Here is a 27,448-nt window from a genome sequence, read left to right as displayed (position 1 = left end):
GTTATATTACCAACTCTTCTCACAAAGAGCTCTTTAAATCAACCTTTATTTTGTTATGAATAATAGAAATCGATAGTCCAGGATTCAGTAATTTAGCTATAGACTGATTGCCTTTGATAGAGTCGAAACAGAGGGCAGAAGGTTCTGGAAGGATAGCAAAATCAAATAGTTTCTTCTTAGAGGCTAGAATTCCTTCCTATCTAGACTAGCGCATGGTAATATTATGGGTTTATTAGAAACCGTATGGAATTGGACAATTAATTAATTCCATGTCCAACAGAAAATGGCAGTTCCTCTTTATTCGTTGCAGTGCCATTATTTTACAACATATATATTTTGCATGTTGCTTTCAGTACTCTGACGTGTTAGGGTTTGCATTGTAGCCAACACTTAAGTGGATGCTCACAGAGGTTCTCCAGATCTGGTAGGAATTTCAAAGCAACAGGCACAAGATCTTTTTCAAACCTTTATTTTTTTAGTTTCATATAACATAACATTGCTGTGATGAGAACTGTAAGTACAGCACACAGTGGGCGGATTACGAGACAGCCCTCTGAGTTACTACAGGCAGTTACATGTAAAATCATAAACTAGGGCTAAAATGGTGCAAGACAGTCGCTCGTCACGGTCTCTCAAGATTACAAAACACAACACATATAACATACATCAACACCCCTTTCATGGGGCCAGTCCCTCTACATCAGATCGAGAAGAGCCTAAGGAGCTATCAGAGTTGTTGCCCTCTTTGCTTGCCTCTGTGGAATCAGGATCCAAGACCCTGTCACACAAACTCTGCCACACAAGGAGATCTTTCCCACTGTGGCATCATGCCTGTTTAGCCTCATGTGGTGTTACTCCGCTAGCAACCATTCCACCACATCCATGTGCCAGTGATCCATCTCTGGGGCACGCCAGCCCAATCCATGTGATGGCCACACAATGCATGGCAAGCACACAATGCCAACTGCAAAAATGTATAAGCCATCTTAAGACCGCTGGAACTTTCGATGTTCCCCAGCATGCAACACTGAGGGGTCGGCACCACCTGGAGGGAAGTGACTCGTGCCAATTCGCCCACCACCTGATTCCAGAAGCCCTGTACTACTCTGCAGGCCCAGGCCAAGTGGAGAAAATGTTCTCCCGGTATTTCAAAATGAGGGTAGTTGTCTGTGCTAGCATGAGATATGCTATGGAGAGTCTTGTGGGTCAGATACGTGCGGTGTAAGAAATTGTAATGTACTAGCTTGACGCGGCCATTGCATGAAATTGAATGTGTGAGCTCACTAACGTGGGCCCAGTCCCAATTCTTCAGAGCCGTTTCCATGTCTGTGTCCCAGGCAGCTTGTGCCCGTAACTGGGAGCCCGCAGCATCCGCATTAATGGCTTTATAAAGCAAGGAGATCAAGTGCATGCCTGACCCACACAACAACAGGGTTCCCAAAACGCCAGGCACCACGGGTGCAGCTGGAAAAGTGGACCAAGTCTGCTTGGCCACCTCTGCTAAGCCCATGTGGTGCAAACTCAGTCCGTGCGCCCTCAAAGTTGATGAAGTTCTCGTCAGGGTACAGGTCCCCGAGTATATTGCAACCCCCATCCCTCCATGCCTCGAAGGAAATATGGGCAGCCAGTTGTCAGACCGGTGCCAGTATCCATACCGGTAGCTCTCGGTTGAATGGGGCTTGTCTCAACACCGCAGTGACAACAGGTTGCCATATAAGTGCCATCTGACTCACCACATAAAGTAAACCCTCCAGGGCCCCAGCTCTCTCCATTAATATCTCCAGTAGTTGTCATGGCTAACAGGCACAAGCTTAATGAAAATACAACAAAAGGTACACCTGAAAAATGTTCTAAATGTGTGAAAAGAGTAATGGTCTGTACCATAAATGGTAAAACACAGATTGATGATGTGAGTATCATGTGAAAAAGCAGCACGTATCCCTGGACTGTGTGAACGATCTCCTGCGACACCGTGCAATGGTATTGACGATGACCACAAGGCAAAGAGAAACAGGCAAGGGGGAAGTTGCTGGGCTGCACACCCCCTTCGATCAATTAGTTAAGATTCAATTTCTATTGATGTGGTAGTTTGACCCATTGGATAGCTGGAGGTGGTAAGAAGTAAGAAAAATGTTGTACCATTTAATTAATGACCAAGTAACACTTTAATTATATTACAAGATTATGCAATATATGTATCAACACGTCACGACAAGAGAACATCAAGATTGATACGAGCAAAGTAGCATCCAATGAAGTAAAAAATAATATTTTTATTTCAAGCTCCAAATTAGCAAGCTTTATCCCCCAACAGTGATGTTCTTCAGGTGAGGAATACAGTCATACATAACTCACACATTTTAGATGCAAAGGGAAAGAGCACCATGATAATTTCGGATTATGATGTGAAGGAAAGCTTGAATATAAAAAAAACACCAATATTACCGACTTTCTTGTGTTCTAGTTTGGTTGCCTTGGCACTTTTGTTTCATATAACGAACCCTTGCACATTTTAAAGAACATTTAGTGTAGCATATTTCTTATCGCAGACAAAAGGAAGCAATAAAAATTAATACACGCCCATGCTAAGTAAAAGCATGGAGATCGGGAATAAAATATATAGTTACAATAGTCATCTCACTCATATTTGAAATACTTTACTGTCATCTTTTCAAATCCTCGTGTAACATGTAAACTAATTCCATAGAGCCCAAATTGCCAATGACATCAGAATTGTAAAGTTACATGCCAACCCCATACCATGGATGGACAGGCATGGTAGGTCCAATGCATTTTGTAAGGTTTTAGAATATTCCATATGAAAGGTTACCAGATAACTCCATGTCCTGAGCGTTCCTTCAAAAACACATTGCAGTCTGGGATTTATATTCCATAGGTTCATGATACTGCGAAAGGATGACCAGGACTGGAACATGTGCACCTGAGGACATGTATTCTTCTGGTAACCTTACTCCTGTGGCTATTTTTAACATGCAGAACTGATGCATCCATTACACTTGCAAATCAAGACATTTACACTGGTACCCTTTGAATCCACATGGAATATGTTGCCACCCCCCTCTGAACTCCAGATTCAGGGACACGTACAGATGGCAAAGAAAACAGCACATTAAATGTGTGCTGCAGGATGCAGAGCGGCCCTAGCAACATCCTGATGTTGTAGGGGAAGACACGGTCATCTAAGCTGGCTGCGATGAGACATGTTCTACTAGATCGACAGCAGCCAACGCACTCATGCAGCCTCATAACATGAGTTCCACTTTCAAGCATTCAGTTAAAAAGCAAGAACATATTGCACCAATAATCTATAAATTCAACTTTTCTGAACCACAACAATCTCCATTTTTCAGGGCGTAGTTCCTAAGTGAGCATCAACTTTAGGGGTGCTCTGCTCTTCCCCTGGTGGTTGCTCTGTTGAAAAGATATCTTCTTGGGGGACAGTTTTCACAGCGTGAAGTGCGTAGTTAAGGCTGGTACTATCGATCCAACTCCACAAGGTTGACAGTGGGTTATACAACATTCCATTCACAGTCTCAACAACAAAGCCATCTGCAGGAGGAAGGATGATAAAAGTAGTCATTGAGTGCTTGCCAATGACTGATTATTCAGTATGTAGCAAAACAAAGAACTGGTGAAAACAAAATTTTTTGCCAGAGGTTGCAGTTCATTGTCAGGTGCTTTTCACGCGACTTTTTGGAGTTTGGTAAATCCCTCTAATATTGTGTACCTAACGCATTACTAATGCTAATATGCCATGTTATGAGTCATGAATATGAATGTTTCTGATTAAGGCCCAAACTTATTTGAATACTGGTGAGTGTGGCACCGTTTTTGCAAAAAGCTGGTACAATAGACAGAGCAGATACCTTCATAAAGCACTCACAGAAGCAGATTTGGCACTCCGGCATTGTAAGGTCTACAATATTAGGAATCAGTCTTTTAAGCCTTTCACATCAACTTTATCAAACACGAAGAGAAAATGAGAAACTAAAATATAACAGACCTGGTCTACAAATGCTGTAGATAATACTAAAGAATAAACATATTCCTGCAAAAGGGAGGATCAAAACAAATCTTCCATCAACAACAAGGAAACATTTTCCCATTTTAATCTACCTTTGTCATGTGTTAATACTTCATGTTTTCCCACAAGTTATAGAAGGGTCAAGCAAATTGTCCAGAATTTAAATATATTCATGTCAGGTTCACTTACCCCTACTGTCAGATACTACTAGTGGAAATGTGCTATAGATACCAGAGGCCTTCGCTAAGGCCATGTTATTGTTTTAATGTTATTATGGACTAGACATGATGAAGAACCTGAGTATACTTCCCATAGCCAACAAAAGATTTTGGCCAACAGCAAATCTCCAGGATTATACATACAATCATCACAGACGCGCCTAGAAAGATTTACAGAGACTACAGCTATCACTTACCATTTTGTGCTGTGAAGAGGCAATTGGAATAAAGAAGAATGAATATACAGGGTTTCGAGTGATAGAACTAGCAGTAGTGGCTAGAGTGCGTAAGAAAGCAGTTCTCACTGAAGAAAAGTAATAACACATCAGGTGGCTGGGTATAGTATAAAGCATTAACAAGGTGGTAGATGAAATGAAGGAGAAATAACAAAATGCATTCAGGTATCAGCTGCAGGGTGCTTGCAGTTACAAGAAAACGTGGGAACATTTGACCAAAACAAAATTATATTCTTAGGTTCGTCGTATCCAGGGAAGATAACATAATTAGGAATTCTTGTATGTGAAAAGCAGTGAAGAACTGGAGAAGACGTTCTGATAGTTTTAACCTTTATTAGAAAGTGTTCGAGGTGAGACATAATGAGGACAGGAACACACTACCATTATCTGTACAAATTAGACAAACGTTGTAATAGTAACAAATGAGTAAAAAGGGAATGACCAACTAACACTGCTGCGGAGAAGATCTCAATCTACCAACAATAAAGTTAATAAAAAGGATTACGTGCAAAATCACAAATCTCAAACGCAATTTAAGTAATTTTTTATATTCGATCATCTCCATTCAAACTACAATGGAATCTTCAAATATATCTTACATGTTAAAAGAGGCAGGAAGATTGATTGTAAATCCGTGCTAAAAATGAAGCAGAGCTCTAACAGTCATCAACATTCATTTTTTATTTAGCAACCTGCACTGCAAGATTAGGAAGGCTTCCTGAAATCTGTCTAACATTACACAAGCCTGCCTCCCAAGAAATAAGTTACTTACCTGTACTTACAGTTCTCCAGTACTTATATCTTTCATACACTAATACATGCTTATGTCGTGCCACGTAGCCAAACCAGGATCCTCAGTATCATTAACCTCATGCGCGCTAGCGTTATTCTGCTCGCATGCTGAGATTTTGTGAATCGCACTTTACATGACGAGCTGGGCTCGTCATCAGCGTGCGAGGAGGCTACGCCATGACGAGCCCAGCTCGTCATGAGCGTGGAAGGGGTTAAAGATAGCAGTAAATATGAAAAGGGCTACAGGCAAGGAATACTGTTCATTTTGTTGCACGTTTATCTCATAGAAAACTGCTCAAACTTCAGCCAGTGTGAGGAATGCACTGAGCTCCCCCCCCATTCCCCCCCCCCCACATGCGAACATAGCCTGTTCCCCAGCAGACAGGTTTGAGCTATCTTACATCCCTCTCTTTCCCTTCAACGTTCTGTATATGTTTCAAAGGGGGTGGGGGGGGGGGGGGGGCGTGGATTCTCAATGGATACAACTGGATCATGGGAAGACCAGATCATCATTCCTCTGTGCCTCAAAAAGCCTTAGGATGATGGCAGGAGTGCCACAATATTACCAAAGGCCTCCTGTTCAAGGATACACCTCAAGACGTTTATGATGATAACCAATTCTAGACTGGAGGAGAGGGGTTCATCTTGAAGAACTCCACATCCAAGTTGCCTGGCTGGCACAAGAAATGTAGTTAAAAATCACTGTCCTAGAGTTGCTGAGCTTCAGGAATTTTTTCCAAGGGTCAATAAGTCATACAGATCAGAACAGAAAAGAGCACCTCAATATTTTATGAAAACAAGCAGGGAAGCACAAACGCACCATTCCTGTCTGAAAAGGCTCAAACTTTCTAGCGCTAGGCTATTGTTTGCAAGATCGAACTATCAGTGGATCAGATGCCCTTGGCAAATCCAGTAATGACTGCCATAAATGGCAGCTTCACTCCGATCAGCCCTACAGAATCTCCCATCGGTGGAATATCACAATTAGACCTTTTTGTGAACAGAAGCAGAAAAAATGCAGATTCTTCAAAAGTAGGCAGTGGCAACCTGGGCCATGGGTGGGTATGTGCTTGCAATGAACAGGTACAGGATACTTTCATTTGCTTCTTTCATCTCCACCACCCCCCCCCCCCCCTCCACTTTACCCTTGTGTTTCCCACAGTACTCATCAAGCTCAATAAGTAACTATCAACAATACTTAATAGCCTCAGCGTGGCCCAAGCAGTAAAGTTTCACACAGCACCACTTAACAAGTGGCCCGTATTTCTCCCTTCCCGATTGTCCAGACCTTCTCGCAAGGCAAGGGATTTAAGGTGCTTCGCCACAACCCTGTCATTCAATCTGACAGCGTCTGCCGGAGCATGTAGAAATTGCACACTTGAACATTCCTCATATTGTAAAGGGTTTTTGGCAAGAACTTTTGCTCAATAGGAACACACAAGTTGAAATGGAATACATTTTCCTTATGCTGCCACCAACAGGATTTGGATCTGTGGTCGTCAAAGCCTCAACAACTTTTACAGCACTTTAAGTTTAGCAAAACTCTGGCATGAAATCCATTTTAGTGAGAGTTCACTTTGCCGGAATATTTCACCTTTCAGAAGTGCATCCGACACTTTCACTTTTCCCCCAGCCATCATTATAGAATTTACATGAGGCTTTATGCATAGTTTCCTCTATTATGTCATCCTCCAGTACCATGGGAAATCAGCATTGTCCTCCCCCAGGGAATGAACAGACTCTTACAGCCCGGTCATGGAGTGGGCCAAAGATAATTTCCTGAACGTTTTACTTTTCTTTTGTGCTGGCATCTTTTCTGGAAATTGGTGAGAACAAAGACATTTGTACTTTGTAATAGTCTCTTTTGGTGACATCAAGTGAACGGGTATCCTTTCTCCAAGCAGCACGTCAATAGATGTATTTCAGCATGCATTACCCGCTGTGTTACCTTCTGCACACTCACACAGGCATACCTCTTACCCTGACTCACACAGGCACAACTCTCACACTGATCTCATAGACACACCACTCCCTCGCCTTGCACTCACGCTGGCAGACCACTCACCCTGCACTTAGAAGAATGTGTAATTCTTACATACCGGACTCTGCTACAAATGATTTCAATCTGAGTTATGCGACCCGGGTGCAAACATGGCACCTCCACATGACAGTCACGTACAGCCCTCGCACACCTCCCCCCTGTGCACACTGGAGCAGTTGAGGTGGCCTCACCTTCCTGAACGAAAGAATTCTGCTGTGTGCATTTTTGGCTTTGGAAGCCTCTCGCTCAGTGCCGTGTAATTCTCAGCTCTTTATCTCCTCATTGTTCCAACAGACCAGGCACCTGCCGACTTCTACACTCGCAACTGATTTCAGTTGATGCAGGCTTATAGCCAACATGCTGTTCCCTGTCTTCAACGAGAATGACTGCACCGTTGATGGTAAAAATGGTAGGCGAGAAAGGCCTTCAAGGGTACTGCATAACATTTCTAATATTTTTTTTGTGAATGCAGACGTTTACCCGTTTTGGAATGTTTTCCAGAGGAAACTCTAGTTTTATTCTTCGAGGAGGTGGTTGCAGGCACTTTAAGTAGTAAGTTCTGCTCAGGAAAATCTAGGTTTACTTTTTTGCACTTCCTTTGTGGAATTGCTTGGTGTAGTACTTTTTACGAAATCACTCCCAGAAGAGGGAACGACACCCCTGGAAAGGAGGTATTTATTTTTCTCCAATATGTATAGGGCCATCCTCCACTTGCTGTCCTTCAGAGTCTTGGAGTAAACGGTTTTACCGGTGTAGCGCAAAGCCTTGTGCGCTGGATGAAGGCAATAAATACACTGGATGAAGGCAATAAATACACTGCTCAAGTGGATCATCCGTTCAGACCATGTTCTGCCATACGTAGAGCAATATTTGAAGAGCGATTTATTTTCTCTCGCTTAGCCATGACGCCAGTTGCTGAGATAGAAAGGGTCTCACTTCCATAGAATTACCCCAAAACCAAATTACAGTAGTCTAAAAGGTGAAGATAGAACTGGGCAGGACTGGTTGAAGTTCAGGGTATACAAGGAAAGCATTAATTAGGTCACGGATAGGTTTGAGCAGGGCACTTCTCAGGGACTCCCTCACACACGATTTGCAGTAAAAATCGGAGCTATGGTGGTCACTAGGGGGAGTAAGAGAGCTCAGCACTTCCACGTCATTGGCAGAAGTTCAGGTTGTTTCAAATGAGGTGGACGTGCTACTAAACAATGTTGTTGAGGTCTATGACCGCTTAACACCGAGCACTGCTATCTAAAGTTATTGAGGATTCCAAGCTTGAGGACAGTGAATGATCACGTATGCAAATATGTGAAATAATTAGTAAGACAAATCTATTGGCCTCAAGAGAGAGGGATATACTAAAATATTATAAAGCAGTACAAAGGAGACAGGGTTGAAATGGAAGCTAATGGACAGAGCAGTGGTGCGGCGATTACTCTGAGACCTAGCATGGTTGTAAAAGAGACACTGACCCAACAATGCATACCGGTGAAAACAACACTGAAAGGCTGAACAGTTGGGTGTCATGAGACATTATTCCCCTTCCCAAATACACGGATCCATGACAACTTGACTTAGACAAGCATGAAATGATCAGGTCCTAAGAAGAATGCAAGAAGGATTTAGGGATTGGGGCACGTGATAAGTCACAGCACCTGCAGCTTCCACTTTGGGGCCTTTCCCAGCAAACCATTAACATAATTTGTAACCTTTAAAAGGTGATATAACAGGGAGTCATGGCTTGAATGTACAGTTTATAAAATTCTCCGGAGCAATCCCACTGTAATACCATGGAAGTATCAGCAAAATTGGAAGAGCTTGTTACCGCAGTCAATCAATCAAGCAAGAGTATTTGTAAAGCGCGCTACTCACCCGCTAGGGTCTCAAGGCGCTGGGGGGGTGGGGGGATGGGCTGCTACTGCTCGAAAAGCCAGGTCTTGAGTTGCTTCCTGGAGGAGAGATGGTCCTGGGTGAGTCGTAGGTGGGTGAGGAGGGTGTTCCAGGTCTTTGCCATCAGGTAGGTGAAGGATCTTCCTCCGGTGGTGGTTCTGCGGATCCGTGGGACGGTGGCGAGGGTGAGGCTGGCGGAGCGGAGCTGGCGGGTTGGCGTGTAGAACGTGAGGCGGATGCTGAGGTATTCGGGGCCCAAGTCGTGGAGAGCCTTGTGTGCGTGGGTGAGGAGTTTGAACGTGATCCTTTTGCTGACGGGGAGCCAGTGCAGGTTCCTCAGGTGGGCGGAGATGTGGCTGTGTCGGGGGATGTCCAAGACGAGTCGTGCTGAGGCGTTCTGGATGCGTTGGAGTCTTTTCCGTAGTTTGGCGGTGGTCCCAGCGTAGAGGGCGTTTCCGTAGTCTAGACGGCTGGTGAGGAGGGCCTGGGTGACAGTTTTCCTGGTTCCAGTGGGGATCCAGCGGAAGATCTTACGGAGCATGCGGAGAGTGTTGAAGCAGGAGGAGGTAACGGCGTTAACTTGCTTGGCCATCGTGAGGGAGGAGTCCAGGATGAAGCCCAGGTTGCGTGCGTGGTCCGTGGGCTTCAGTGGGGGGCCCAGAGCAGGGGGCCACCAGGAGTCGTCCCAGGCGGAGATGGATGGGCCGAGGATGAGGACTTCCGTCTTGTCTGAGTTCAGTTTCAGGCGGCTGAGCTTCATCCAGTCTGCGATGTCTTTCATTCCGTCCTGGAAGCTGGCTCTGGCGGAGGTGAGGTCATTGGTGAGGGAGAGGATCAGTTGGGTATCGTCGGCGTAGGAGATGATGTTGAGGTTGTGCTTGCGTGCGATGGCTGCGAGGGGGCTCATGTAGACGTTGAAGAGGGTGGGGCTGAGCGAGGAGCCTTGAGGTACGCCGCAGATGATCTTGGTGGCTTCTGCGAGGAAGGGCGGGAGACGGACTCTTTGGGTTCTGCCGGAGAGAAAGGAGGTGATCCATTCCAGGGCCTTTCCTTGGATCCCGGCGTGGCGGAGGGGGTTCTCAGGGTGCGGTGGCAGACCGTGTCGAACGCAGCCAAAAGGTCGAGCAGGATGAGGGCGGCGGTTTCTCCGTTGTCCAGCAGGGTCCGGATGTCGTCAGTGGCCGCAATGAGGGCGGTCTCGGTGCTGTGGTTTGCTCGGAATCCGGACTGCGATGGGTCGAGGGAGCCGTTCGCCTCCAGGAAGGCTGTCAGATGTTTGTTGACAGTTTTCTCTATGACTTTTGCAGGGAAGGGGAGGAGCGAGATGGGGCGGAAGTTTTTGAGGTCTGAGGGGTCAGCGGTGGGTTTCTTCAGGAGGGCGCTGATATCTGCGTGCTTCCAGCTCTCCTGGAAGGTGGCGGATAAAAAGGAGTTGTTGATGATGATGTCCCGAAGTTTGGGTGCGATGATGGAGTCGGCTTTGTTGAAGATGTGGTGTGGGCAGGGATCGGCTGGGGAGCCCGAGTGGATGGTGTTCATCGTGTGGGTGGTATCTTCCGTGCTGACCTGAGTCCAGGCGCACATGGTGGTGGTGGGGGGTGTAGGTTCGGTGGTGGGGTACGTGTTCTGAGCGCCGAAGCTGTCGTGTATGTCAACGATCTTACGGTGAAAAAAGGTGGCCAGAGAGTTGCAGAGGTCTTGAGAAGGCGTGATGTCGTTGTTGCTGGCGTTGGGGTTGGAGAGCTCTTTCACGACGTTGAAGAGTTCCTTGCTGCTGTGGGTGTTGTTGTCCAGTCGTTCTCTGACGGATGACCTTTTGGTGGTGCGGATCAGCTGGTGGTGTTTGCGGGTGGCGTTCTTGAGGGCTGTCATGTTGTCCGTTGACTGGTTGTGGCGCCAGGCTTTCTCGAGGTCACGGCAGGATTTCTTGGAGTCTTTGAGATCGTTGGTGAACCACGCTGCTTTCTTGCTGTTGAGGTTGCTGGGAGGGTTTTTCAGTGGAGCAAGGGTGTCGGCGCAGTCGGTGATCCACTGTGTGAGGTTGCGGGCTCCTTTGTTGGGGTCCGTGGTGTTGGTGGGAGGGTTAAGGCGCAAAGAGGTGGTGAGTTGCTCGATGGTGATCTTGCTCCAGCATCTTCGGGGGTTTTGTTGAGGGCGGTGGTGGGTTGTTGTTTTCCTGAAGTTGAAGTGTACGCAGCTGTGGTCGGTCCAGTGGAGTTCGGTGGTGTGGCTGAAGGAGATGTGGTTGCTGGAAGAGAAGACAGGGTCGAGCGTGTGGCCGGCGTAATGGGTGGGGGTGTTGACCAGTTGCTTGAATCGGAGGTTGGCGAGGTTGTCTAGTAGGGCGGTGGTGTTGTTGTCCTGGTCGTTCTCCAGGTGGAAATTGAGGTCTCCTAGGAGGATGTAGTCGGGGGAGGCGAGGGCAAGTGGGCTGATGAAGTCTGCGATGGCCTCGCCGAAGTGTGAGCGTGGTCCGGGGGGTCTGTAGATGAGGGTTCCTCTGAGGGTGGTCTTGGGGTCGGTGTGAATCTGGAAGTGCAGGTGCTCTGCGGTGGCGAGGGTGGCGTCGGTGTTGATCGTGATGCGGATAGTGTTTCTGTGGGCGATGGCGATGCCTCCCCCTGTCTGGTTGACGCGGTCCCTCCGGATGATCTTGTAGCCGTCCGGGATGGCAATGGCGATGTCGGGGGCTGGAAGTTGGAGAGTTAAGATGGTACGTTTTAAGGAGAGGAATACCCTATACGGAATCTGCCTACAATACATAATATTTTAATGGTATCTTACACCACAGCGATTACGTAACATTTTTCCATCAGCACCATACATTTGCAGGAAATACTCTGAGGGAATTGACTCCGTAAAATATGGTGTCCACTGTTTGATTATTGCAAGCACTTGGTACATGCTTGCATCTACCCCAAACGACATAAGAGTGTTGCAGCTTGCTGAAGAGTATCTACTCGAGAAATTAATGTGCCACAAAGAAAAACAAGTTCAAATTACAAATATTACAAAATCAGGGACCAATAGGGTCCAAGTGCTCAGGAGGTTGGCAGTAGTTACACGGTGTAAAAAAAAGGGGCACATGGTCTCTTCCACAGAATGGACCCACTTGATTTCTACTTACCCACAATGCTATTATTTACATGGCCACAAAAAAGTATGTCATGCATGCTACTGAATTTGCAAGTTATGTGATTTCCTCAGTATGTGCAAAAACTCAACTTTTTACCAAATATTTATTATGGAAAATTCCAAATAGAAATAAATCCTACCATTAAGCATTTTGAAGATATATGCTAACAATGGGTTACGTTCTACATCCCAAATTTGCTGAATAACCGATTTCCTCGCTTTTCCTATGCCAGTGAAATGTACCACTTGAATAATTAGGTACACTGGCAATTTCTTGTAAACCTCTCGAAGCCTCTGGCTGCTTTGCGAGGGTGGTAGGTTTGGAAGGTTGATCTCCTGTGGTGTTGTTACCTTCATGAGGGCATGCGATTTCTATATGCATCATGTACACATAATTTACTTTTTTAATCTTTGATGATGACTCAGTCAACCTTAGGGAACCCTGGTCAAAATAACTGGGAGAAGGTACTTCTGAATTACAAGGAAGGGAGATTCTGCCCTTTAATTTTAGATCAGAGGAAGCTCGGTTCGGAGATGATCTAAACAAAAGGTGATTTGTCAGAAATATTGCAACAGGATTAGCCTTTAGAAATTAGTTCTAAATGATGAAAATGATAGTTGGAATGGGAGACGCCATCAGCTGGCATGTTTGCATTATTAGATCGATGATGTAATGGAATGCGGTATCTCAGCAGTTACAGCTGAAATACAACTATATGTTTGTGAGATTCCCACTACCACATTTATTCTAATGCATTGATTGTGAGGAAGTTAGTGATTTTTATTCTAAGGCATTGATTGTGGGCAAGTTAGTGATTTTGAAACAAATGGAACACTGAGCATTAACCTTATTGATAGAGAAAAAATTAATTATCAGACCACTATTCAAATATACATAGTCGGAGATGTGCAACACAGAGTAGAATCAGTGAGGAAATATTGAAGATAGGCGTTTAAAGTTTTACTTCATCCCAAAGTTCTCCATTCTGCTACATTATGTGGTGTGATTATTAATTTTCCTCATTTCCATACGCTTGTGGTTTCATTAACTTCTGTATTTATATTTTCTTATCTGTTTCATTTTCAGGATTTTATACATGTGTAAGATGGCTCATGTGGGGAGTTAAGGAGATAAGTGAATCTCACCAGTTATGACATCTGGGATTAAATAGGTTCTCAAGTAAGTACTATTATTATTTATTTCAATAGAAATTAGCACAGCTTAACCTATGTAATGCTAAGTTTTCGGTAAAATAGATATGAAATTAAAACCCATAAAACATCACTTACTTTCCCTGTATGAACCGATAGTAAATAAAGTACATACAAAAAGCTCATGTACTTCCGGTTCAGAAACACTAACTGCTGCAACGACTCATGATGGGATGAGATGCTAACACCAATGTGAGGAGGCTAATTTTAATAATGTAATGGACTTTATTACACTATTTCTTGGAACACAGTCCTAACTAGTCTGCAAATTAACTTTGAGTTAAAGACTGGAATTCGCCACATTCATTTTAGGAGGCTACATTATTTTTGTAAATATTGTCTTGATGGCCTCGTAGTTACCAAATAACGAATATGCTACTTACCAGTATGCATCTGTTCTTGGCATGTAGGGCTGCTGACATTCATATCTGTGCATAGATCGCCGCCTAGTGTTGGGTCCGGATGATCGCACATTGTTGTCCTTGGAGAGTCTTCGAAGTATCACGAGATAGGTGGCTCCTCCCCTGGACTACAGTGCGCATGGGCATCGACTCCATCCTCAGATTGTTTTTAGCCATTGTGGCAAAGATGGAGTGTAACTCTGTGAGTGATGACCATGCTAAGAGTATTAGTGAGTGCTGCAGCCGCTACAGGCGCCGGGGAGGAGGGCGGGCGATATGAATGTCAGCAGCCCTACTTGCCAAGAACAGATGCATACTGGTAAGTAGCATATTCGGTTCGAGGCATGTGGGCTGCTGAATTCATATCTGTGCATAGAATACATAGCAGTCCCTCCATTAGCGGTGGCCGCCTGTGCCAGCTGCAGCAGTTTTGAAAAGTGTTTTTAGAACAGCCTGCCCTACAGCTGCCTGCTGTTTGGAGTGCACATCAACACAGTAGTGTTTTGTAAATGTGTGTGTGGTAGACCATGTGGCTGCTCTACATATGTCCTCTAAAGGAATATTTCCAAGGAAAGCCATGGAGGCCCCCAACTTCCGGGTGGAGTGGGCCCGCGGGGGGATCGGTAGAGTGCGCTTAGCTTTCTGATAGCAGATCTGAATACACTTAACGATCCACCTAAGTATACCAGCCTTGGAAATGGGATTGCCTTTGTGTTGTGGCGAAAAGGCAACAAATAGTTGTTTCGTCTTCCGAAAATCTTTGGTCCTATCAATGTAGTACATCAAGGCTCGTTTGACGTCAAGCGTGTGGAGCATTCTCTCCGCAACTGACTCAGGATTTTGGAAGAACACAGGCAGTTCTACAGTCTGGTTGATATGGAACTGTGAAACCACCTTAGGAAGGAACTTAGGGTTAGTGCGAAGCACCACCATGTTGGAATGAATCTGTATGAATGGCTCTTGGATAGTTAGTGCCTGGAGTTCACTAACGTGTCAACGTGACGTAATCACTATCAGGAAAGCCAATTTCCATGTTAAGAACTGAATCTCGCATGAATGCAGTGGCTCAAAAGGTGGACCCATCAGTCTTGTGAGAACCACATTCAGGTTCCATTCAGGAGCTGGTGGGGTCCGGGGGGGGAATTGACTCGTTTGAGTCCTTCCAGAAAAGCTTTGATGGCAGGCACTCTGAAAAGGGAGAGATGCTGCCTGTTTTGGAGATAAGCAGCTATTTCGGATAAATGTATACGAATGGAAGCATAGGCCAGATTACATTTGTATAGATGTAACAGATAACAAATGAGGTTTTGAGTAGATGCGCCCAGCGGGTTGATGTTGTGGTCTGCACAATAAATGACAAACCGCTTCCATTTTGCCGCATAGCATGCTCTGGTGGTGGGCCTCCTCGCCTCCCTGATGATGTCCATACAGTCAGGAGGCAAGTTGAGGTAGCCAAACTCTAAGACCTCAGGAGCCAGATCGCCAGGTTGAGCTGTTGCGGATCTGGATGCTGAATGTCACCATGGCTCTGCGTCAAAAGCCTGGGTGTGAGGCGCAGCCTTTGATGCGGTACCACGGATAGTTCCAGAAACGTGGTGTACCATGGTTGGCGTGCCCACGTTGGAGCAACCAGGATGAGAGTCATCGAGTGTTGCTTCAGTTTGCGTGCCACCAGCGGTATTAGAGGTGCTGGGGGAAAAGCGTACGCAAAGATGCCTGACCAGTTCATCCATATCGCATTGCCCTGCGACTGTGGGTGTGGAAACCTAACTGCAAAGCTTCGGCATTTGGCGTTTTCCTTTGTGGCGAACAGGTCTATCTCTGGATGACCCCACCGTTGGAAGTACGGGTGGAGTACTGATGGATGTATCTCCCACTCGTGCATTTGGTGGCTGTACCTGCTGAGCAGGTCCGCCATCTGATTGTCCTTGCCCGGGAGGTGTTCCGCCATGAGGAAGATGTTCCTTTGAATGGCCCACTTCCACATGCTCTGAGCCAGATGAGACAACTGTGGAGAGTGTGTACCTCCCTGCTTCTGAACGTAGTATATGGCCGTCATGTTGTCCGTCCGGATCAACACGACCTTGTTGCACAGATGTACTTTGAATGCTTTCATCGCCATGAAGATAGCCATCAGTTCTAGAACGTTGATGTGCATCTTCCTCTGCTGCGTTGTCCATAGTCCCTGCACCGTGTAGTGGAGAACATGAGCTCCCCAACCCTGGAGAGATGCGTCCGTCGTCAGAATGATCTGTGGCACAGGCTCCTGGAACGGTCGTCCCTTGCAAAGGTTGTGTGGATTCCACCAATGCAGAGAGTTGTATGCAGGAACGGTTACCAACACTAGGTCTTTCAACTGTCCGTGAGCCTGATTCCACTGACGTGCTAAGCACTCCTGAAGCGGACGCATATGTAGTCTCACGTGCGGGACTATGAAAATTCAGGAGGCCATCATGCCTATCAACTGCATGAACACTCGGGCCTGAAGCGAGTGTTGAGGTCTGAATTTTTGTATCAGCGATTGAATGCTGCTGATCCTCACTGAATTTGGCTGTGCTTTGGCTGCCAGAGTGTCTATGGTCTCACCCAGATACTGCTGTATGGGGGCGGGTTGCAGGTGGGACTTTGGGTAATTCATTGAGAATACCAGATCGTGAAGAAGGTGAATGGTGTGGGACATGTGGGCGGCACACTGCTGGGCCGACTTTGCCTGGATAAGCCAGTCGTCCAGATAAGGGTAGACGTGAATGTTCTGTCTCCGTAAGTGTGCCGCCACCGTCGCCAGGCACTTTGTAAACACCCTGGGTGCCGTGGTCACTCCGAAAGGTAGGACCTTGAATTGGTAATGTTGATTTTGGATGGTGAATCTGAGGTATTTTCTGTGTGACGGGTGTAGCGGAATATGAAAATACGCATCCTTCAGATCTAATGTTGCGAGAAAATCTCCCTGACTGAGCAACGGTAGGACTTGCTGCAGTGTTAGCATGTGAAAGTGCTCTGATAGAATGTACTGATTGAGGGGTCTGAGGTCCAGTATGGGTATGAGGGACCCGTCCTTTTTTGGGATCAAGAAGTACAGAGAGTAAACTCCTGTGCCTCTTTCTTCCACAGGCACGAGCTCGATTGCTCCTTTTTGCAGCATGATGAGCACCTCCTGCTGCAATAAGTGCAAATGCTCTGGGGACATAGGACGGTGTCTTGGGGGTATGTTGGGTGGAGTGGATGTTAACTCCAGACAATAACCGTACTGGATAAGCTTTGTGACCCACCTGTCTGTGGTGATGGACTTCCAGACTGGCAGGAACTGTTGGAGTCTACCCCCGACCGGAGTGGTATGGTCAGGGGGCAGTGACAAGGCGTCACTGTTTGTTAGTGGCGGAGGACCTGGAGCTGCTGTTTCCACGACCTCTACCCTTGGCACGGTTTCCACGATAGCCACCTCTACTTTGTTTGGCATAGGTGGTTTGCGTGCCACCTTTATTGTACTGTGTCTGCTGGGACAGCTGGCCTCTGGAAACACCTCTAATGCTTGAGCGACGAAAAGAACCACCCCTGAACAGCTGGGACTGGAGAGCCCCCATAGACTTCGCAGTCTCAGTGTCCTTCTTGATCTTCTCCGAGGTGGTGTCTACCTCTGGACCAAATAAATGATCAGGGTTTACTGGCTGATTGAGAATGGTGGTCTGTATCTCTAGCTTGAACCCGGAGATTCTAAGCCAGGCATGTCGCCTCAACATGACACTTGTGTTAACGGCTCTGGCCGCGGTGTCTGCTGCGTCCAGTGCACATTTGATAGAAGCATTTGATATGAGCTTTCCTTCCTGTATGAGCATCTCAGCTGCCTCCTTATATTCATCTGGCAGGTGCTGCAACAGGGTCTCCAGTGTGTCATAATGGGCCCTGTCATACCTGGCTAAGAGTGCCTGAGTGTTCGAAATGCGCCAGATGTTGGCCGCTTGAGCCGCCACCCTTTTCCCTGATGCCTTTAGCACCTTAGATTCCTTATCTGGGGGAGGAGCATCACCCGTTGTTTGTGAATTAGCCCTCTTCCGGGCATTAGAAACAACAAGAGAGTCCAACGGCAACTGCCCCTTGATGTAGGTAGGGTCCCCAGGCGCCTGTTTGTACTTCTTTTCAATCCTGGGGTTTATCACCCTGGCTCTTGTAGGCTCCTTAAATATTTCCCCAGCATGTTTCAAGACACCCTTCAACATAGGCAGAGTCTTGACAGTCCTCTCTGAGGTGGAAAAGGTGTCGAACAGAAAATCTACTTCAATAGGGTCAGCATGGAGCTGGACGTCATGATTCTTGGCTGCCCTTTCAATAAGTGCATTAAACGCCGCCAAATCCTCAGTAGGCGATGTTTTTACAGTATACACATGAGTGTCTGGGGCAGTGTGTGGATCCCCAGGGTCAGCAGCATCTGCCCAAGGTTCAGTAGTATCGTCTGGATCAGTGTCCACAGGATAACTGTATTCGTCATTGTCACCTTCCCCAGTTTCCACATCTGAATAAGTGGGTGAGACATCATGGCCACGAGGAGATACAGGTTCTACAAGAACAGGTGTTGTAGTAGAATCCTTCTTCTTTTTCAGTGGGATTTTATACGACTCCATTGGCTGTTCCGGGGCGATCTTTCGCTTATAAATAGAAAGTCTGCCTGTATCGGCTTTGATAAACTGTTCCTGTTGCTCTTCAAGAGAGGGCTGTCGATGCTTTGTGGCTGGGACCACAGTTGTGGGCTTCGGCCCCGTGGACACCTTCTTGAGCACTTCAACGGCCATTTTAGGGACGAAGGCCTTCGGCACCACTTTTGGTGGCAGCGTGAAGTGGATGGGCGCCGACGTCTTTTGAGGCTTATCGGCAGGCTTCGATGGTGGAGGATCCTTTGGTCCGACAGCCGAAGCCTTGTCCTTAATGCGCTTCAGGGATTCCGCCACCTGCTTCGAGAAGGAGGCGGACGGCTGCGCCGACTCAACAGAATCCTTCGAGGCACCACCAGGCGTGGACTCGGGGGTTGTACCGCTTTTAGCCTTGTCCGGTCGACGCGCAGGCTCGAGAACCTTCTGATCACAGAGTCCTTTGTCGTGTCGACTGTCTTCGGCGCCGATTTTTTCGGGTCGACGTCCTTGACCTTTGCCTTCGGCGTGCCAGATTTCGGCTCGACGCCCTTTAGCGGCCTCTTCGGGTCGATAACACTTTTATGCTTCGTCAGTGCCGACAGATCCGAGGACTTCGAGCCGACCAAAGCAATACGCACTTTCGGTTTCGATTTACCCTCAAGTGCTTTAGGTTGCGTAGACACCAAAGCTTTCTCTTTCGGTTTCGATTTTGCAACTTGCGGCTCCTTAGACATGTCCGAAGCCGAGCCTGAAGGCGGGGCAGTAGAACTTATTGGAAGATCTTGGGTAAGGCCCTGTGGCGATCCCTCGACCTGAGCCTTATGAAGTGTTTTGGCCCCAGTACCAGTTTGTGGGCCTAGCTCCTTGCTCGAGCTATCTTCCATGGCCCCAAAGGCCCCATCGTAGTCTCCTACCTCGTCGACGACTTCTTCCGCATTGAGCATCTCAACATCAGCGTCGTAGCTGTAGTCGACCTCCGATGCGGGATCCGACAGGTTTTTTCGAACCTCCCGCTCTGCTCCTTCATCATCCCCGGCATCGAAGATGTTCCCCGGTTCAGGTGCCGTCTGCTGGGCTTCCTTGCGCACAGCGCGCCGATGCAGAATTGTCTTTTTGGATCGGAAACGGGAACAAGCCATACAGCTGGCTTCATCATGATCCGGCGACAGGCACTTGTTGCACACCGGGTGGACGTCGATGTGGGGATATTTCGAGTTGCACACAGGACATCTCTTGAACGGGCTCCGTTCCATGATGGTTCGTCGATAAGGCCTCTGGCGTCGACCGGGCCTTCAGCGCCGAAAAGCACGCGGCTCTTCTGGATATCAGGCTCGGGAACTGAGCTGGAACAGAACTGGGCACCGATCGCAAGACAATACCAACGAAAAATTAAAGGCCTTTTGGCCAAAAGAAAGTTTTATATCGATTCCGACTTGAGTGAACCAATATGCATCCGAACCCAATGGCGGAAAAAAACCATCTGAGGATGGAGTCGATGCCCATGCACACTGTAGTCCAGGGGAGGAGCCACCTATCTCGTGATACTTCGAAGACTCTTCCAGGACAAAAATGTGCGATCATCCGGACCCAACACTAGGCGGCGATCTATGCACAGATATGAATTCAGCAGGCCACATGCCTCGAACATAATGTATCTCTGTTTAGTTCAGCAATGGACTCGGAAATGCGTAGAAGCCCATCTTAGACTCTACTTTCCACAGCAAAGAGACATTTCAATATAGACTTAGCAAGCATTCCTACTCAAGAATTCAATGATTTAAAAGGCACTCTGCTGTCAAAAGGGTTTATAGAAAGTAGTACTTACTAGATTCCAAAATGCGCTCTAGGTCTTCGGGTGTAACAAACTTTTCCCAATCATGAGTACCATCTGGAACAATTCCCAAGATTTTCTCTGCAACCACAATTCCCAAGGCGTATGATATTGGTGTTTTACTAATTGTAGTTATAAACATGGAACCACCAGGCTAAAAGAAAAGAGTGCTACATTATATTCATCACCAGCCACCGTGTTTAATACAGATTCTGTACAATACAGGGAATAAACAGTGAAACGCCAATCGACAAGCTGCTTTGTGTTCCCTTCAAACAAAAATGTCTACAAGTCCACCTTCATGAAGACAACGCCTAGTGCATTTGGCTCAACCTTGGGAGACATACCACTTCTCAAATCATGAATACTTGGTGAGCAGACCGCAACCACTGTCTTCCTCATAGGTTATGGTAAAAGTGAAACAAGATATGGATCCAGTACGGCATTGTGTGAGCACACACTAAAGGGAACACTTGTCACCCATGCCATATAATATTCCTAAAGCATCATCAAGTGATCTACGCACAATCTCATCTGATAATAACCACAAAATAAATAGTGCTCCTGACCTTTACGGACTATCTAACATGGTTGATAAAATGGACTCCGAATTTTGGGCTGCATTTTTTAATCCATATTTTTTGTCCATGCTGGGTGTATTTCAATGAGCTAGAAAGAATCATTAATTAGACCCATCTTTATAAAAAACCTTATATAAATGAACCTTAAACTTATAGACTGAGCTCCTTGTTTGAGGTTTCAGCAAAAACATTTTATAAAATTGGGTTGGAAGCATGGGATGATTGATTGTAAACTAAGAAGTGAATTCCAATTGATGAAGTAGGGTTATGAGAAGGCTCCTTGACCGTACATCATATAGTTCCCTAAAATAATCTTATTGATAAAGTTGTATGCATTGCCACTTTAGCAGTATGCTCCATGGATTTTGAAGCTGTGTTTAATAAGATGGATTAAAATGTATTAAGGGCTGAACTACATAAGGATAGACTCCTCGTAGGTTTCCTATGATGTTCGTATTAGCTTTACATTCTGAAACTGCGGCAAAGGTTTATTTGGCGAACCAGAAAGAGAGAACTAAAAGGAATTCCGCAGATAATGGATTAAAGCAAGGATGTGTATTAGCACCTTTGCTGCTCTCTCTCTTTCAAAGAGACCATACAGGAACTTTGGAGAACCCTAAAGCCTTACCCCAAAAAGTAAATGGAGAACAAATCACACTTTCTTGTATAATTGGTAATTTTAGATCATATTCCCATAGGATTACAGAGAAAGGTGGGTGATCACTAACTCTATTATAAGCACGATGACCCAAAAATCAATGTTAATCAAAACAAATATTGTATCTGGGGCATAGAAAATCAATTTTGACAGGCAATTAGAAAATGTCAAATTCCAGAGAATCTCATCTTATACATATTTAGGTAACATTTTTAATGTGAAGTTAACTTTTATAAAGTATAAAGAAGTGGTTTTGTGCATCCTGCAAGGTTTGCCTCACTTTAATTGTAAATATGGTGATCTTTCAATGTAATTTTTTTAAGCATATGGGGCTAAAGTGAACTCTAGTATTACAAATGTTTTAACCAGAATAGTCCTTAAGAATGTGTTTCTTTTACATTTTACATGGTTGGAAGGGAAAGACATTTTGAAAGCTTTTAAGATTCCAAATGCAACTGAGGTTTTTATGTCTGGAATTTGAGTACTATTACTAAATGTGGAAACACAAATATATTTTTGGCCACATTAACATACAAAATAACAAACTTTAGCAAGGGGTTACCTAGTGCATTTATGTTTGAGTGACTCAGACTTTACAAATAAAGAAGTGCATAATTGCTGTGTTTTATTTAAAAAACATGATCTTGAATGGAGAATCAGGCAACTGGTTGAGATTTTCCAATGACTGTGAACAATGTAATTTAGGTAGCAACCATTTAATTTAAAACAGTGTATATTGCGGGTAAACAGTCATTGGATCTCTTTGGTAATTTGAAAATAAACTAGGGGTAGACTCATCTACGTAAGGCATCGAATCCCTCTCTATGTAGGAATTTACTGTCATTTTGTTTGGGGTTTTTATTTAGATATTCTTGCATGAAGAATTGTGTGATACACTCTTATTTGTAACTGTACATGTAGAACTTTTAAGATCCTTGAGCACATTCTTAGTAATGCCCAGCTGTCCTGGGGGAGAAGAACATATATTTGAAATCTGTTTTAAAGGCAGCGGAGTTCCTAATGTGAATGATGCGTTTGAGTACCTTTCTGAAATAAGTACCAAGGAGACAGCAACTGGGGTGGCTTTGTTTAAGGGACGTAGCTGGAAAAGGAAATTAATTTTCTGGCATTAATGATTTTTCAACATGGCAATTGTCTGTACCTTTAATGCATTTTCATTGTCTATTTAATTGTGTAAAATATCTCCGTTGTAATTAATGCATTTAAGCTGATACATTCTAAAAACATACCGGCATGATCTACCCACACTGTCATCCAGTAATAACTAATGTGCAGAGTGCTGAAATTCCCATAAGGTGTCCTGATGCTGTAGTACATCTCAAAGGCTACTAGAGCACATTAATAGGGTGGAGGTGTGCCGCTAGAAGTAAACAGCTAATCATTTCCATTTTAAGTCAGATCTCAAAAGCACGTCCACTCCAACAAATCTGGTTGATGTACAGACATGAAGCTAAAATACAAATCTAATAAGATTGCCATATGCACCCTACTGTAATGTCTGTACATTAACCCTCAGGTGAGTGATGCATCCTCAAATTGACTTCTACTATTCCAACAATGGCCACATGAATTTCATCTATACATGATAACCATTAGTAGTTTGCCAAAAGTAATAATTCAACATGGCAATTGATATCCATCACTCAAGTAAACAACGGCACATTAAGATATGCATGCAAATCCTCCAATTTGCCAATGTAACGCCTCACTTACATGTCCATGCCCTCTAGGTGACTCTGGGTCTCTTGTGATACACAGGATGATAAGCTCTCTACATGAATCAACAATTACAGTGAATAAACCTACAATCCAACATAAACCAGACAATGGAGTGTTAGTTTGTCCTTCTAAGGCCAAGGTCCAATGAATTAACTGCACAAGTGGTGCCCTGGCATATGCGCCACTTAGGGTGTGTAAAATTGCACTCTCTTGTTGCCTGCTGCAAAAGACTGCAGTTAAACGATATGTGAAGAAAGTTTGAGTCCAATGAAAACACAAATGAAGAGGCACAAGTGGGACCAGTCCAAAACCATCAGGAAGCCAATGACGCTGGCAATCGGGCTATCTTACCCAAAATTATATACAAGTGATTGCATTACACGATAACCTGTACTTGAAACCAAACATAAGTGTTCTAAAGGATTATTTGAAGACACCCCACACCCTCTCTCACACTCAATCCTAATCCCACTTGCTTCCAGACTAAACCAAAAACTATATCCATGTCCTAATACATATTATACCCTAACTGCCCTTTCCTGCTTTCGTAAACAGGGGTTCTCCAATGTCAGCTCTGGAGGCCCGGATCCATGCCAGATATTCATGATAACTACATTCATCTAAATGTGGATATGCTAAAAATCTGTCATGGATCCAGCCCTCCAGGACTGACATTGGAGAACCCTGTTCTAAACTATACCTAATTTATCTACGGTACCTCTCTGTTTAATCCTATCCTCATTCGCTCCTTAGCTAACAAAATACTTATATCTGTATCACACCATACACACTTCATTTTTCACTCATCCTTACTGTGGTTTGGCTTTTCTCCTTCAGCTGGAAAGTTTGGGCAAGCTTCCTTGAAAGGCCTAACATCAGAGACATGTTGGGATTAGTAAGATTGCAAGAAGGTGGAGGTGCAGGAGGGGGCCTACTGATGATTTCATTTTGTCCCATGGCTGTAAAGTGCTGGTGAGTAGCCATACTGTGTTGAATTGCTTCAGAACATAAGAATGGGCCTGTACAGCAGACATGTCTCCCTGCCACTTGAAGTCAGAGAGGAATAGGTCATCTAGCAGGGGACCCTTTGGTTGGCCTGCTAATCTGCCACAGGGTGTTAATGGTGGTGTTAGCCTGCTATGAAAACTCTGCATAGCTGAATCTGACAGCGTAGAGGGCCCCTGTTGCTTGACTAGAGCCAGCTCTGACCATCCCCCTATACTCACTAACTGGCACCATTGCTATAGTTGCCTTCTGTTAGTTCTTTATGGGAGTGGTGTGACATGCCTCCGTGACTGCAATGTATTCCACACCTATGAGAAGGAGTGCGCTGTACTGTCCTCTGAAGTGTTCAGCTGCTGTAGGAGATGCAACAGTAGCCTGTGCCTGGTGGTTTGAGGCTCTTCTTCAAATCAGTCCCATTGTCCTAGACTGGGATATTTACTTTCCCCTCAGGACACTTTTACTGAAATTCACTGAGGGAAAACCAATGGACAGTTTTTAAATTTTAGAATGAGATGTTTAAAATGTTTTTGAGATTGTAGAATCTTGAATGTCTATTCTCAATGGTGAGAAAATATGGCTTCCAAGGAATTGCAGGAAACTGGGTTTGTGTTGCAGTACCCAAAACACCCAGAGATCCCCCCCACACACAATTTTTGCTCCTTTTCAGCAACTAGTTGTTTGTTTTATACACTGATAATGCACTGAGGCCTTCTGACCAGTCTTCAGTGCCGGTGCTCTTGCCTTAAAACAAGGTGATGTCTAATTGCAGAAAAACAAAAAAGTGTCAGAGGGTCTAACTAGTCTATGTGTGGGTCATTAAACTAACAGAACAATGTCAACTCATCTAACCATAATAAAAAGAAGAATTGTTGGATACCAGTGATCACTTACAGGTTATCCATCAGTCACCACACGGAACCGCCCTTCATCATTTGGCATTCCTGTTGTTCACAATCATTGGTACGTCACTGGCTCAGACAAGGAGAGGTCAGATGGTATAAGCTCCCGAGAGCCAAGTGGCGGCCAAATCGTGGTAGAGTGTCACAAACTACCCATCAATTCGTTTGGTGGGTGACTGATTTGCAGTGCTGTGAAAAGGGGTGTGTGGAAAGGGTGAGTGAAGATATATAAAATTGGGTAAGTGAGCAGTAATAAGAAAACTTTATTAGGTCATATGCTCGCTCCGCCAACATTAAAAAGCAGCATAGGTAGTTTTAACAAATATCTACCCTGATATTAGATTGGTCAACATGTTTCAGCAAACTTCTAGGGACTATCGAGTCCATTGCTTTCATCAGGACCGGTAAACGTATAGATGTCTAATTGCAACACAACTGGCAAAGGACTTTAGCACCCCTGTATGTCCCTAGTAAATGGTACCCCAGGTACCTAGGACATGGGCACTAAGAAGAGTCCATAAGCACTGCATCATATCTTATACCACACCCAAAGGGACACACACACAATTTCATTAATAAACCCTTAATGACTCTAGTGATTGCTTTATTAATACTTGGACCCAGAGGGTACCTTAGAGATACCCCCTGAACCCTACTAGTCCTCTAGTGTGCTGGCTGACTGTTCTGGTCTAGCCTGTCGCCACAGACACGTTTCTAGGAGGTAAGAGACCCACTCTGAGAGGTCAGGAACAATACCTGCTACAGTAGGAGGTTTAGTAAATCAGCATATCAAGGCTAGAAGCTTCAAAGCCTCTGACGTCTTGGATATGCAAGCCTGGCTTTCCCCAGACCTGGAAGATGCCACCCCCGACCCTGAGGCCATTTTGGCACTTGGACAAGCAGGAAATTAGATAGTCAGAAGGCGTGTTTCACTGCCAGGCTGAACACAACTCTGGGGTTGGCAGCCAGAAGTGAACATAGAAGAAAGGATTCTACCATCTTGAGTGTGGTGGAATTAGAAACTCTGGGACAGAGTAGTGTGAAATCTACACAGGAAATGGTAATTTAGGGCGTGTAATAACCACAGAAGTAATTAGACCATTGGTTACTACCTTTCACTCCCCAGAACTCCCCTAAATTGAGTATAATTAGGTGCCCCCCTGACACCAGGAAATCAGATTCGGCAAGCACTTAAGAATATGTGTGAAGGAATATTTCCTTTTGAGTATTATTAAACTGAGAACCACTTAATATTGTTTAAAACATTTTACTGGAAAGAACTAATATAAATTATGATGAGACTTTATGGCCTTCTAAAACGATCTGAGAGCTAGCTTTGATATGAACACCTTAATAGTGAAGGTCAGAACATTTACTATGGGAAATTTGTAATTAAATAACAGAAGTAAGCAATTAAAAGAGTGAGGCATTGCACACTGTTCGTTAGGAAAGGGGCATCATATTAAGTTCAAGGAACAGCACGGCTTATCCTGTCTTTAGACTTGCCTTGTTCAATATATGATCCATATGAAGCAATGTAATCCCCTGAAGTGCAGCACAACTTTTATTAAATGTATATATGAAGTTAAATACAGTACAGGCATGTTAGCAGGACTAATATTTGTTCAGAGTTTATTAAAGCACATGATGTGCCTATGGCTATGAAGACAGGGTTGTTCAGTACTAACATGGGCCTTTTAGATCTTATATGTTGTGTGCTCAACTGCCACATATCTTTCTCTAGCTCTTGTTAATCTACACAAGAGATTTTTCATACTGCGATGGCTGGCTTTCGCATTAGCTTAGCAAATATAAATGAATTACACAATTGTGCATCAAAGAAATTGATCATAAACAATAGCAGCCGCCTGTGTGTGCTTCTTGAAATCTGACCAAAAGTACTGTTCACTGTATGTGCAACAAGAGTCAGATATGAGCAGACCACCCCCCCCCCCAACACACACACATCTTTTCTTCAAAGAATACTAGGTAAGATAAAAGTATAAAGTAAAGCAAAAATTGAGGTTGAACAAGGCTGTTGGACTGGTTATTAGGGGGATGCTGTAAGACGACACCCCGACTTAGTTAAGAATGTGTGATGAAATATGATTGGGTGTAATTAGGGTTCATTCTTTTATTCAC

The 27,448-nt window shown here is 44.9% G+C and overlaps 1 protein-coding gene across 1 annotated transcript in view; it reads right to left on the bottom strand.

The window, feature by feature from the left end:
- Window positions 1-453: 453 nt before the first annotated feature.
- The window catches only part of COQ3 (coenzyme Q3, methyltransferase), a 96,340-nt gene continuing 69,345 nt past the window's right edge, over window positions 454-27,448 (bottom strand). Inside the window, exons 6-7 of the mRNA XM_086926625.1 lie at window positions 20,418-20,577; window positions 454-3,570 (exon numbers count right to left, since the gene is read on the bottom strand). Coding sequence (XP_086782751.1) covers window positions 3,368-3,570; window positions 20,418-20,577 — 363 coding nt within the window. The 3' untranslated portion in view covers window positions 454-3,367. The remainder of the gene's footprint in view (window positions 3,571-20,417; window positions 20,578-27,448) is intronic.

Source organism: Lissotriton vulgaris, chromosome 6, assembly GCF_964263255.1.
Source record: "Lissotriton vulgaris chromosome 6, aLisVul1.2, whole genome shotgun sequence".
NCBI lineage: Eukaryota > Metazoa > Chordata > Amphibia > Caudata > Salamandridae > Lissotriton > Lissotriton vulgaris.
Note: the sequence above shows the minus strand (reverse complement) of the source record. Positions and strands in the feature narration are given on the sequence as shown.